The sequence below is a fragment of the Lepus europaeus genome, chromosome 6 (genome assembly GCF_033115175.1).
Source record: "Lepus europaeus isolate LE1 chromosome 6, mLepTim1.pri, whole genome shotgun sequence".
In the NCBI taxonomy this organism is placed as follows: Eukaryota; Metazoa; Chordata; class Mammalia; order Lagomorpha; family Leporidae; genus Lepus; species Lepus europaeus.
In genome coordinates, this window is record NC_084832.1 from 65,128,886 (window position 1) to 65,142,018 (window position 13,133).

The 13,133-nt window shown below is 51.5% G+C and overlaps 1 protein-coding gene across 1 annotated transcript in view; it reads left to right on the plus strand.

The window, feature by feature from the left end:
* FAM124A (family with sequence similarity 124 member A) overlaps nucleotides 1–10,903 on the plus strand; it is a 74,336-nt gene extending 63,433 nt beyond the window's left edge. The window contains exon 4 of the mRNA XM_062195345.1: nucleotides 7,657–10,903. Coding sequence (XP_062051329.1) covers nucleotides 7,657–8,439 — 783 coding nt within the window. The 3' untranslated portion in view covers nucleotides 8,440–10,903. The remainder of the gene's footprint in view (nucleotides 1–7,656) is intronic.
* Nucleotides 10,904–13,133: the final 2,230 nt, after the last annotated feature.

Below are 13,133 nucleotides of genomic sequence, written 5' to 3' on the forward strand. Positions count from 1 at the left end.
CTTCATAGTACCAAGTAAAGATTTTACAATGAACCCTGTAGATGTGTGAAAGTCCACTTCTGCTGAATGTCTCATTTGTCTGCGGAGGTGCTTGGTAGGCCCAGGTCCTGCTGAGGATCACACATAGTGGCGTAAGAGAGCTGGATGCTTCATTCCTTCCTCTACACGTGCTTGTTCTCAGGGACCCAAGCCCTTGTCTACCCTGGCCCTCACCCCTGGACTCAGAATAGCTACTCGATGGGGTAGGAAAGAGTTCTTACAGCAGAGCCTTAAAAGAAAAGGGGGAAAAAAAAGATAAATGACTATGTTAAAAATAAGAACTTCTGTTCATCAGATTATACCAGTTAGAGAATAAAAAGGCAAGCCCTGGATTGGATGATATTTGCAATGTGTACGTCTCAGAAAAGAATTAAGTCTAGAATATGCTTGAGTATAAAGAGCAGGTGCTTCAGGGAAAAAAAAAAAGTCCAAATTGCCAGTAACCACATAGAGAGATGCTCTGTATCCTCAGTACAAAGAAAATGAAACTGATGCTAGGATGGGACACCATCGCCCACCAGAATGGCAAAAATGAGAAAGAATGATGACAGCAAACACTGGGTGTGGAGCAACTGGGATACTTACAAAGTCCTGGGGGGATTGCACGTCGATACCATCAGTTTGGAAAATTGTTCAAAAGTCTGTCCTAAAGCTAAAGGTACGCCCACCCTGTGGCCCAGCAGCACCACGCCTGAAGGTCTGCTTTTCATTCCTATCGCAGCATACTTGAGGCTGGCTAACTTTATAAAGCAAAGAAGTTTATTTAGCTCACAGCCTGGGAGTCTGAAAGTCCAAACAGTGTGGCACAGGCTCCTACAAGCACGTGCAAATGGCAGTAGGTATGGCAGAAGAGATCACATAAGCAGGGTCGGGCCTGGTTAGTACTTGGATGGGAGAAGAGATCACACATCTCAGAATAGGAAGCCCAGAGAGCGACTGGGTGGGACCAGAGGCAGGCTCTCAATGACAACCCTGCCTCAAAAACTAACCAGGGTCCCTGCAGAGATACTGAATCCCTTCCAGTGCCCCTAATTGGCCAAGGACCTCCCGCCAGATCCCACCACTTCAGGGCTCCACACCACCTCCCAACACCACCGTTCTGGGACCAAGCTCCCAACACATGAATCTTACAAGATAAACCACTTCCATATAAGAGTACCAAGAGAAAAGAGCGACAGCCCAGGCTTCATAGCATCACCTGGAACTCTGTCTCAAGATGGGCATGTGCTCTTGAAGCAGACATTGGGATCACCTTGAAATGTCACAGATACAAATGAACCTGCTGTGTTTGGGAAAAACAGAAGCTCCCCACAGCTGGAACACTTGGGTGAGGATCCTGGAAAACAAGGTCACAGGGGCAAGGGTGACTTCTAACGCTTGCTGAGGAGTGGGGTTTGCCAAAGACATGTTCAGGTTTGGGCCAGGAGGAGATCACTTGGAGTTATGTGGGGTGCCGCTGGAAGACTGTGGAACTGTTGGCAGTCAGGGTGATGCTCACTTTGCAGCCATTCTCCTTTTCTGGAGAGAAAGCACTTTGAGTTTACCCTGGATCGTATGCCACTTTCCATTCCATGAGGAGTGCAGTTGGCACATGGCTCTGATGCTTCTCCAGAAAGCCTTCCCTTTCCACAGTGGCAAAGGGGAAAGCAAGGTGGGCACATGGCCATCCAGCACAGGCTGCTCCACCCCCCCACCCCTCATCTGTAAGGAGTCCCAGTGGCAACTCTCAAACCTCTTCCTAAGGAGGTCACTGGTATAAAATGCACACAGGTCTGTCCACTTTTAAAGTGAACCTTGTCTTTCTCTTCCAAGTCTTCCTCATCTCTTTCTACTGACCATTCAACAAAAGAGAGCCCACACTAGGCTAATCCTCCGCCTTGCGGCGCCGGCACACCGGGTTCTAGTCCCGGTTGGGGCACCGATCCTGTCCCGGTTGCCCCTCTTCCAGGCCAGCTCTCTGCTGTGGCCAGGAAGTGCAGTGGAGGATGGCCCAAGTCCTTGGGCCCTGCAACCCCATGGGAGACCAGGATAAGCACCTGGCTCCTGCCATCGGATCAGTGCGGTGCGCCGGCCGCAACACGCCTACCGTGGCGGCCATTGGAGGGTGAACCAACGGCAAAAGGAAGACCTTTCTCTCTGTCTCTCTCTCTCACTGTCCACTCCGTCTGTAAAAAATAAAAAATAAAAATAAAAAAATAAATAAAAAAAAAAGAGAGCCCAGGCTCTGCCCAGGGGACAGGATCCTTAGCAGGTAATATAAAAACCACACAGAGCAGAGTGAAAGGACAAGCAACATGGGGTGTTTTTCTTTGTCTTCTTTGTGTGTTTGTTTGTTTATTTAAAAGGCAGAGAGAGCCAAAGAGAGATCTTCCTTCCACTGGTTCACTACCCAAATGCATACAAAAACCAGGCTGGGCCAGGCCAAAGCCAGGAACTTGGAACTCAATCCAGGACTTTCATTTGTGTGTCTGGGAGCCAAGTGCCTCTCAGGGTGTGCATTAGAAGAAAGCTGGAATCCAAACGGACTCCAGCAGTGATGCAGGCATCCCAAGCAGCCACTTAATCCCTGTGCCAAATGCCTGCCCCTGGATGTTTTCCTCTGGAGCAAAAGTCTCATGGGTGCACCCACTGCCCGGGATCCTTGAGACACTCCCTAACTGTTATGAGTCCCTGGGTGGAAAGATCCACCACTGCGTAATTATATGGCAGACAGCGCCACCCTGGGCACATTTGTGCCAAAGACAGAGCAAGAGGAAATGGCCTTACTCTGCAAGATGACAGATGGGGGGTGAGGCTGACCATCAGTGAACCTGCTGGGATTCCTGGGGCAGAAGCAGAATCCCCTGCTTTAGAGATGTAAGAAGAAAAGATTCTAGCCGTGCACCAGGGAATGAGCACCCTGATCCCTGAAAAAAGATGCTTTGGCTCAGTGGCCACACCAGCCCTCTTGACTTCCCCAACTGGCTGTGCTCAAAATTGCAGGAAAGCTCGTGGGCCCTTTGCTGAATTCCAGTTTCCTTGTGAGTGCAGGAACATAACCAGATCTCCCTGGCTGGGAGCCCTATGCAGATTAGTTTATGGAACACTCTTCTGTTCCTTAGAGAAAGTTCCTTAAATAGCCAGAAAGGGAGTCCAGTGAGGCAGCCGGCCCACACTGCTTCCCAGGAGAAGCAAGGAGCCCTCTCCGTGGGCCACTGCTGCTGGAGGAGCCCGGCAAGGCAGTCCCCGAGGACTGCATGAGGAGGAGGCAGGGTCTTGCTTCGCTCTGGAAAGCCAACTCCTCTGCCACTGGGCACAGCCAGAGATTGCCAGCAGATCTGCTCCAAGAAGATCCCACAAACACAGGGGCCCTCGGCCTTGCTTGGGAGCTGCAGGAATGGGGGCTCTGCACCTACCCCCTTCCGGCTCCCACCCCAAGGGTCCTGCCCTTATGGACAGCACGGGGCCAGCCATGCCTTCTGCCCACCCCACGGGCATCACCACTGTGCATGTGGGCAGCCCCTCCTGTAAAAAAAGATTGGGTGCCACCTCTCTGTAAAGCAGCAGAGTGCAGGGTTAACCTGGACTCCTGCCTTCATCATGCAGTAAAAATAAGACCAAGTCGAGGCAGGTTTCTGGGACCAAGCACAGTCATGAATCTGCAGAACCACCGAGGATTCGTCCTTTGCCGGTTGTGCCTGACTTGAAGCCAAATTTAACACCAGCCTGCTCCCTGAGCCTGGGAGGATGTAAATGTTCCCCAGCAGGTTCTTGCAGGGGAACCTTGCCCTTTTGCTTCTTACAAAGCAGTGCCCACAGAGGCATCCCTTTCCATGCAGGTGCGGACTGTGAACATCCTCACCAAGAGCAAGCACTCAAGGGCAGACAGCACAAGGGGGCGTACACTTGTCAAGTAAGAAAATGACATTAGGACACCCAGAGGGATCGGCCTTTGGAAGAAATAAGGCAGGTGTTTTAATTAATCATCACAGTGCCCCCTGGAAGCAGCCTGCAAATCCAAAGACTTCCTTCTCTAAAGAGCCTCAGGCCTTAGTTTCTGTCTCCTTCAACCAGACTCCAATGGTTGAGAAAATAGTTCAGTCTCTGCCACCGCCATTCACCTGTGACACCTGGCACACCTGGGCCTTCTGGAGCTGCTCCTTACCCCATGGTGGAGAGCTGGTTCTTCCTGGCACTTACTCTCCTGTTAAGGCTCAGGCTCTGGGCAAAGCGTGTGCCAAGCAGGATCTTCCTGGTGGAGCTCAGAGCCTTGCAGAGCAGAAAGACCATCCAACCAGAGCAGCACAATGTCACAGGGCTGTGTGGGAGTCTAGGGGACCGTGGAACACATTCAGCAAGCCCTAGTGAGAGGGTCCTACTCCAGGCAGAACCGTCCTACTCCTTATCAGCGAGGTGCCCATGGCCATGTAACCTGGAGCTGCCCCAAACCAGCCAGAGAGTGGAGAGTGACCTGGGGGAGCACGAGTTCCAGAGGAGCCCCACCTTCTCCATTTGCTGCCTGTTCGAAAAGCGTTTGCATCACATCCTTTAAGGCTCCGTAATTCAGGCTCTCAGAAACCTGAATTGCTGCTCTTCACCTGCAGCTCTGAAAGCCACCCTCAGGAAAGCAACTTGGGGTTTGCAATATGCTATGCTGAGAGGGAATAGGATCAGCAAGTCACCGGGGCAAAAACAGAAACCACACACAGAGAGAAGGTAGAAACCTAGGATTGAAGAAGCATCGCAAATTCCAAACAGATAATTCATGGAGAATCCTGAGTATCTGAATCCATGGGAGAAGAAAAGGAGCAATTGTGGATTCCTGAATCTTTTTTTATTGACAGGCAGAATTAGACAGAGAGAGAGATAGAGAAAAAGGTCATCCTTTTCCATTTGTTCACCCCCCAAATGGCTGCTGTGGCCGGTGTGCTGCACCGATCCGAAGCCAGGAGCCAGGCACTTCCTCCTGGTCTCCCGTGCGGGTGCAGGGCCCAAGCACTCAGACCATCCTCCACTGCCCTCCCGGGCCACAGCAGAGAGCTGGCCTAGAAGAGGAGCAACTGGGACAGAATCTGGCTCCCCAATCGGGACTAGAACCCGGAGTGCTGGTGCCACAGGCAGAGGATTAGCCTAGTGAGCCGTGGCGCCAGCCTGATTCCTGAATGTTAATACATGAAAGAGTACAGGGCTATTTACTAAATGGTCTCCCTGCCTCCAGACTGGCCTCCATCTGACTCACTGTACAGTTCTGACTCACTGTACAGTTCTGACTGTGCGCTATCTTGCTACAAAACCAAGAGCTTCTTCCAGGTCTCCCATGTGGGTGCAGGGGCCCAAACACCTGGGCCACCTTCCACTGCTCTCCCAGGTGCATTAGCAGGGAGCTGGCTCAGAAGCAGAGCAGCCAGAACATGAACCAGTGCCCGTGTGGGATGCCAGTGCTACAGGTGGCATCTTACCCGCTACACTCCATGCTGCCCCTTCTTTGGGCATCTTTAATAATCCACTGAAAGCTGAAAAGCTAAGCACACCCATCGAGCAGCTCTGCTTAAAAGACTCCCAGTTAATGATTGAAAGGATGAGTCGATTCAATTGCTACAGTATTAGGAGATTCCAGGAATTAGACAAATGATAGAAATCAGTGCAAGGAAGGGTCATAGAGAGGAACCATAATCAAGACGGAGCATGACCCTAGTGGAAGGGTAATTAGCATGTGCATTACTTACCCAGATGGCCAGGATCTTCTTGACCAATATGGCCCAGGACCCCATTCCCAACTTGACCTTGCACACACCTGCACCCCCGCCAAGCTAAACTGCTGCTGCCCCCTGCAGGCCTCTGGCTCTTCTGCCAGCACCCAGCTTCTGCTTACTTTGGCCTCTCCCCAGCCTGCCGCTTCCTCTCAGGCCTTCCATCGGGAGCACAGGTGCCCATCCTCCAAGACTCACGTGTCTGGCCACCTCCACCGAAGACTGCTTTGCCCCAGTGGGTGACGTGATCTCTCCCTCAATTCCCTTTACTGTGTCCCTCGTCACAGTCTCTTGTCTCAGTTATTTGTTCCCTTGTTGTTGTTTTTTTTTTTCAATGAATTATAAGTGCTGTGTGACCAAAGCCTGAAATGTTGGCAGCATAAGCTTCCCTTCCTTTGCCCACAATAGGTACCCTCCAAACAAGTATTTGATCTCACTGAATTTCCTACATGCCTGTGGGGAAATCGACTTCTTCTTTAATAGCAAGGTAGGGGTGTGTATTGCTAAAGGCAAAGCCACTGCCTCATAGCCTGGTAAATACAGTAAGCCCAGTCAGAACCCTCTTCTTGGGCCCTCTCGCTCATTCATTCTCTCTCTCTCTCTCTCTTTCTCCTCTTTCTCTCTCTCTCCCTCTCTCTCTCTCTCTCTCCTTCTCTTTCAAATATATAAATCATTTAAAACAATTTTTTTTTATTTTTGACAGGTAGAGTTATAGACAGTGAGAGAGAGAAAGGTCTTCCTTCCATTGGTTCACTCCCCAAATGGCCGCTACGGCCGGCACTGCGCCCATCCAAAGCTAGGAGCCAGGCGCCTCCTCCTGGTCTCCCATGCGGGTTCAGGGCCCAAGCACTTGGGCCATCCTGCACTGCACTCCCGGGCCACAGCAGAGAACTGGACTGGAAGAGAAGCAACCAGGACTAGAACCCGATGCCCACATGGGGTGCCAGCGCCACAGGGGGAGGATTAACCAAGTGAGCCACGGCGCCGGCCTAAAACAATTTTTTAATTTAAAACCCTATTTCAGGGACTCAGAAGTCAGGTGATCCATCCTCAGTAGAGCCAGATGCATTCTCCTCAGACCCATCATTTAACTGTAACTTCGCATCGTAAGCTTGCCCAGTAGGCTTGGACACAGACTGGAAGGAGAATCTAGGAGACCCGGGGTGGGGGGTGTGCATGGGAGGCCCCCGGTTCCATGCAGCAGAAAGAGGGAGCTCCTGGGGAGCCGCAGTGAGGGCTGGGCGAGGGCGGGTGAGTGGATGGGAGGACAGAGTGGGTGAAACTGTTCACCCAGGCCCACCGGGCTGCACAAGATTACTCAGTGGCTCCCGTTCCCATACAGAATGTTTGCAAAGCAAAATAGAAAAAGGCAGTAGTTGCTCCTAACAGCAGTTGGTAAATGCTAATCTCTCTCCATGGAGAATAGCTGGCCTTGGGCCGTGGGCCATTGTGAATTGAAGGTGTCTCTGTGTGTCCAGTCCTGATTGCTCTCGGCTCCAATCAGTACCATTTCCAGCGTCCCCAGGGGAGGCACTGGATAGCTTTGGGTGGAAGGAGACTTAAACCCATCAAGCACGCTTTTGGCACTGCCTGTAATTCTTGTCTCACATGCTTTGCTCGGCCAGGCCCTCATCCTTTTGGATGGTTTGCGGAACCCGGTCATGTGTGTGCATTTAAAGCTGTCATTCCCTGCTTGGATGAGGAGTTGCATCTCCCCAAGCTCCTGAGATGCAGGAACTCCTCAAAGCCCCACTGCCCATCTTGGCTCTAGAGTTGGGAGAATGAGGTTCCTGGCGCCGTCACATCCAGCAGTCTCCCAGTGATGGTACAGTGTGTCTCATGCATCCATGCCCAGCTAACTAACGTGCTGTGCCCTCTCCACCCACAGGTGCCAAGGGTACACAGGAAGTTTCCCAAAGCCGGCCGAGCGCACCACTCCTCCGACAAGAAGCCTCGTTCCAGTCCTTCTCCAAGCATCACTGCCCCGAGCTGTGGCGGCAGCCCGCAGTCCCCGCTCGACTGCCCACTCCCAGGACCCAGCTGGACGCACCTGCCTCCCATGCACCAGCAGGAACTTGCCGGCAGCCCCCAGGGCCCTCCCTGGTGTTTCCAGCGAAGCAAGTCCTTGTTCTGTTTGCCCACGGGAGGACCCTCGCCAGCCACCTCCTCCGAACCACAGTGGTTTTCCAGCACAGGTGCCCCAGGGCCCAGGGCGGCCGAGTGGAGGCACAGCCAGCCCCTCTCTGTGGATGACTTAGAGGGGGCCCAGGAGACGGACGTGGACACAGGCCTGCGGCTGTCCTCCTCAGACCTGTCTGTGGTCTCTGCATACTCTGCGCCCAGCAGGTTCTGCAACACGGCAGAGGCTCCCCTCCCCTCCGAAAGACGCAGCAGCCAGTGGCCAGGGCACAAGGGGTCCAGAGAAGCACCACTGCCCGCTGTCAGTGAGGCCCACATGGGGGCCTCCCTCCCTTTCTTCATCCAAGGGTCCTCCAGCTCCTCAGGGACAGATGGCACTGCTGCCCCGGCTTCCAGCACCTCCTTGCTCCCTAAGTCACCCCCAGAGCTCCCTTGTGATGCTCCCCGTATCACACAGACCGGCAGAGCCGTGCCACCACCCACCGTGTTGCCTGGCCCCGAGGATGATGACATGGAAGAATTCTACATCTGACCGCCTCCGCCTGTGTCGTTCAGTCGCACAGACGCAGACGCACAGGCTCAGGTCTCCCTGTCCCTCTGATCTCGGAACGCACCAGCGTTCTCTGCCCTGCCCCCCAGGTCTGTCTGGGATCTCATTATCTGCTGCCTGGGGACCGTGAGCACATTTGCCAGTCTCTCCATTCTTAACTGAGAGATGGCGTATTTTAGGGACTCGTCGTAAAATACTGACATTGTATGCAAATAAAATAAGCCGTAAAATATATATTTTTGAATGCTCAATTTGAGGCATGGCTTAGTGCACTTACACCACTTAAATGTTTCATTATCATTATTTGAGATGGAAAGAAAATCCAGTCAGCCAGAGCTGATTTAGCACAATTTCCTGCTGAGAAGGAAAAACAATTAAAGCCAAAATGTCGAATGTGGGAAGGATACTAAGTGACTTGCACGAGCCATCCGTGCACAATAACAGAATGTGCACCTTCCGGGATTCTTCGTGTATATGTGCATTAGCAGGGCGCAGTAGCCCGAGGAATTTTCAAGTCTTGCTTAGAATGGGAAAAATCAGCTCAATAAGACAGCTGTGGACCGATGCCTCCCTTTGAGGCCATGCGGCTTCTGAAAATCCGAATTTACACTAAGGTGGCTTAGAGATTTTCTAAGGGTTTGGCACAAATAAAAGACTCATCATGCATTGAAAATTTGATTTGAGTTCCAAAAATTAGATTTGCATCTATTTTCCAATAACATTCACTGTAATGAATGAGAGCCCAGACCACCTCTCCACGCTCTTGAGTTTATTTGGATCACTGAGTAAGACTCTCCTTGGAGTTAGAGAATCATAGAGTATTAGACATAATGGGGAGGTAATCTCAAGAATTTTCGGTTTTCAAAAGCACAGTCTAAGGACAATAGGAGCCACATTTTCTACTGCTTTTTCCAGTCAGCATGCCTGGCCACAGGTCCTACGTTTTTTATTTTTAAGTGACTGGTGACATTTTAGCTGGCATTTTGATTGTACAGATTAGCAACTGTCCTCTCCCCAAAATCAGGAACCTACCTACCACGCTGTTCTGACCAAATACTTCCAAAAAATGCTGAGGGCCTGGGGACGGCTGCAGCTGGAGCCCAACCTCGGCTTTCCCTGCCTGTGGCTGGTTCTGTCGCAGCATGAGTGGCATTTAACTCTCACCCCCGGGAAGGGCATGTTTACAACTGCAACCTCAGCGATGCCAAGTGTGACATCAGGGGCAATGCCAAGTTGTCTCCCAGATGCGTAAACATTTATCTTTGGGGAAGGAGAACATGGGTGTGCGTTGTTCATGTCCCAGTCTGGTGCTCTTTGTCACAATGACTCATGGCACAGTGTTCAGCGCTCCCAAAATGCCACACCAGCCCAGCCGGCCTCCGAGACCTTTCCGACACAGTTATCCACGCAGCCCTTACTGATTTCAGACTCCCACTCAGGTCTACACCGTCCTTGCAATGAGAGCCTTAGATCCTGCCTCAAACGGCCTGGACATTGTAGGACTTCGAACTGTAATATTCTACTCCAATGTAAATAAATGAAAATATGGTCTCTTCTAATTCTTTTTCTGAAAAGGGCTACGTAATAAATAGGGTAGGCTTTCTCAGTCACATCATAACTACTGCCGCTGTGGCAGGAAAGCTACTGTGGATAAAATGAACATGAACGTGAGTGGCAGAGTTCCAATAAGACTTTGGTGGGCCAGACAAGGCCCGAGGGTGAAAGTCAACCAGCCCTTGAACTAGACTGCCTGGGGCTGATTCGAGACTTAAGAACTGAGACTCTGAAGTGTGCACCTTGTGCTGACTGTGGTGTGTGATGCCAAGAAATCAGGCTGCTCCCGTCAAGCCAATGACTACAGAACTACAGGCCCAGAACACCAAAGGGCTTCTTTCTGCAGAACCAATTCCTACACCAGCAGTGCCCCCCTGCCTGGAAACGTGACTCAAGGTCAGCCGCTGGCAAGGGAAGGCAGCGGTGACATCAGGGAGGAGGAAAAAGTCACTCAGGCAATGGCACAGCCCCCAGGGAACAGGGGCACAAGCTCAATAGCTACAAAAGCCAACGAGGCAAAACGCAAGTGGCCCAGCTGGCAAGGGATGGTCCTGTCTTCGTCCTTAACCTGTGCCCTTCTTTTATTCTTCTCGCATGTCCCCCAGGATTGCCTCAGAGCCCAGCCCTTCTCAGCGGCCCACCCTCATCACTGTCTGGTCTTCCAAACTGAGTGACCCCCAAGGGCCACCTGAAAGGAAAGGCAGATGCCCCATAACACAAGGGGGGAGGGGCGGGAAGACCGCATTTAGGGGCTCCGGTGCCTGTGTTGGGGAAATGGGAGTCACCCTGTGGAGAAGGAGCCATAGGGCGGGTTCCAGAGGCCTCGGCTTCCCTCCTGGCTACACCACCAGCATTTCCTCATCCTGGAGGGCTCCTGACACCCACTGGTGAATCCTGACCCCCCCTGGATATTGTTCTTGTGAAAGATGCTGCCTCTTACAGGTGCTCAATAAATTTTTCCATAAAAAAAAAAAAAACACTGAGTTGTCTCACTTATTATTTCTTTTCGAACCTAGGCTCTGTGAGGTAGGCAGTCTCAGTTTTAACCCTAACTTGATAGAACTTAATAGAACACAATGTCTTGTCTCCTCTGCCCCAGCAGTGCCTGGAGGGCTGTATCAGCAAGTGCCCTGACCAAGTACACATCCAAATCAGATCCCCCATGTTTCTGCTCGTGATCCTGCACTGGCCAATACTAAGCACCACCAAGAGTGTGCTGTAAGCATCAAATGTTTCTCAGTCCACCCCCACTGACCTGGCAAGCCCTACAGAAATCAGCTTGCATTGCCTCCCTTGCTTAACACAAGCATCAGAGGGACCCTTGGGGCAAGGGTTGAGCCTTTTGGGACACACATGGTAGGAAGAACTGGACTGTGGTGCTGGTCGATTCCAGGGCCTGAGGGCAGGGGGCAGTCACTAGAGGGTGTGTCAGGCTGCACTGACTGCAGGTGGGACCAGGTGTTTGCTTTGGTTGGGCTGTCTTAAGCCCCTGGCTGATCTCTTCAGGCCCAAGTAAAGCAGAAGTGCAGGCACTTCCTGTCGCCTTGCTTTGGTTGGATGAATGAATTCTCCAGTCTGTCGGCTAAGAAACACTCAAATAGACACACAAGTCCAGAAGAGATTTTTTTTTTTTAGAGGCAAATGAAACCAACCAGAGAGAGCTTCTTCCTCCCCAAACCCTCACAACCGTGACAAGGGCCTGTTCTGGCCAGGGCTCCCCAAGATCAGGGCTGCAGGAGAGTAGCACAGTGGCTGAACAGCCACCTTCTCTTTCTCTGCCCCAGGAGCCTATCTGACCGTAAGTGTCACCTCATCATTTCTACACTCTATTTCTCTTTAATCCCCGAGAACACAGTTAGAGGCTGGAGAGACCAGCATGAGAAGTCAACGTGAATGCTGTGGACACAAGAGAAACACCTTTTGTCACACCTGTTACACCTGATGGGGACAGTGTTAGGTGCTGTTGTCATGACACCACTCAAGGTGCCTGCATCCCATGTTGGAGTGCCTGAGTTTTGAGTCCTGGCTCTGCTCCCAATTCCAGTTTCCTGCCAGTGTACACCCTGGGAGACAGCTAGTAATGTCTCAAGTAGTTAGGGTCCTTCCAGGCAGGTGGGGGACCCAGAATGAGCTCTGAGCTCCTACCTTTGGCCTGGCCCACCCCTGGTTGTTGCAGGCATTTGGGGAGTGAACCAGTGAATGAAATTCACTCTCTCTCTCCACCTTCCAAATAAATAAAAATATTATAACAAATGTACTCATGAGGAGTCAAGACCCTGATATAAAGATCATATATGAGTCATTCTTCAAGCTCTCATGAAGCCTGTTTCTAATCTGGGGCTTACAGCTCTGGTTACAAAACGGCTTTAAATGATCTCGTTTCTCTGAATTGCAGAGCCCGCCATGAGTGGTGACATCCGCACACCTGGGTCTCCACCGCTCAATCTTGGCTCTGCAGGTGGTCATAGCTACTGTCCAGTGCTGTGTCATTATCAAGGGCAGTATGTCCATTTCAGCTGGGAGTCACACTAGAGCATTTGTGGAAAGAGATAGGGCTCTTTCCCTGTCACCGTGACACCCTCCCTGGACTCTCCATTTGTGACAAAGGTCATCCATTCAGCAGCCAGGGATGGTGTAGACACACGGAGCTGCCTCACAGCCCTGACGGCCCTGGTCTAGGTGGGGCAGGTCTTGGTAAGTTCAGGGTCTTGAAGAAGCCATCCCAACTCCTGTAGGTCAATTTTGCCAGTCCCTAGAACCAAGTCCAGAGCATTTTGGATTGGAGCCACTCTGAGTGTGTGTGGCACAGTCCAAGAAATGGCCGGCTGAATAGAAACACTTGCAGGCCAAATTACCACACTGAAGATGGCCGTGGGAAAGCTTTGGTGCCACCTGGTGGCCACTCTGCCCCGGAGGGTCTGTCACTGCTCTCTTCAATGAAGACTACCTGGATAACAGAAAGGAGGGAGGCGCTTCACTTCCCTGTATTATTTTGCATTTAATTTTCCATTTAGCTTATTTCTGCAAAGCATTGAAGCAACTAACATTATCATGAAATGAGGCAATACAAACAGAAGCAGAAAATCTGGGCCAAGGAAAGGAGTCTTTCCAGGATGTCACCT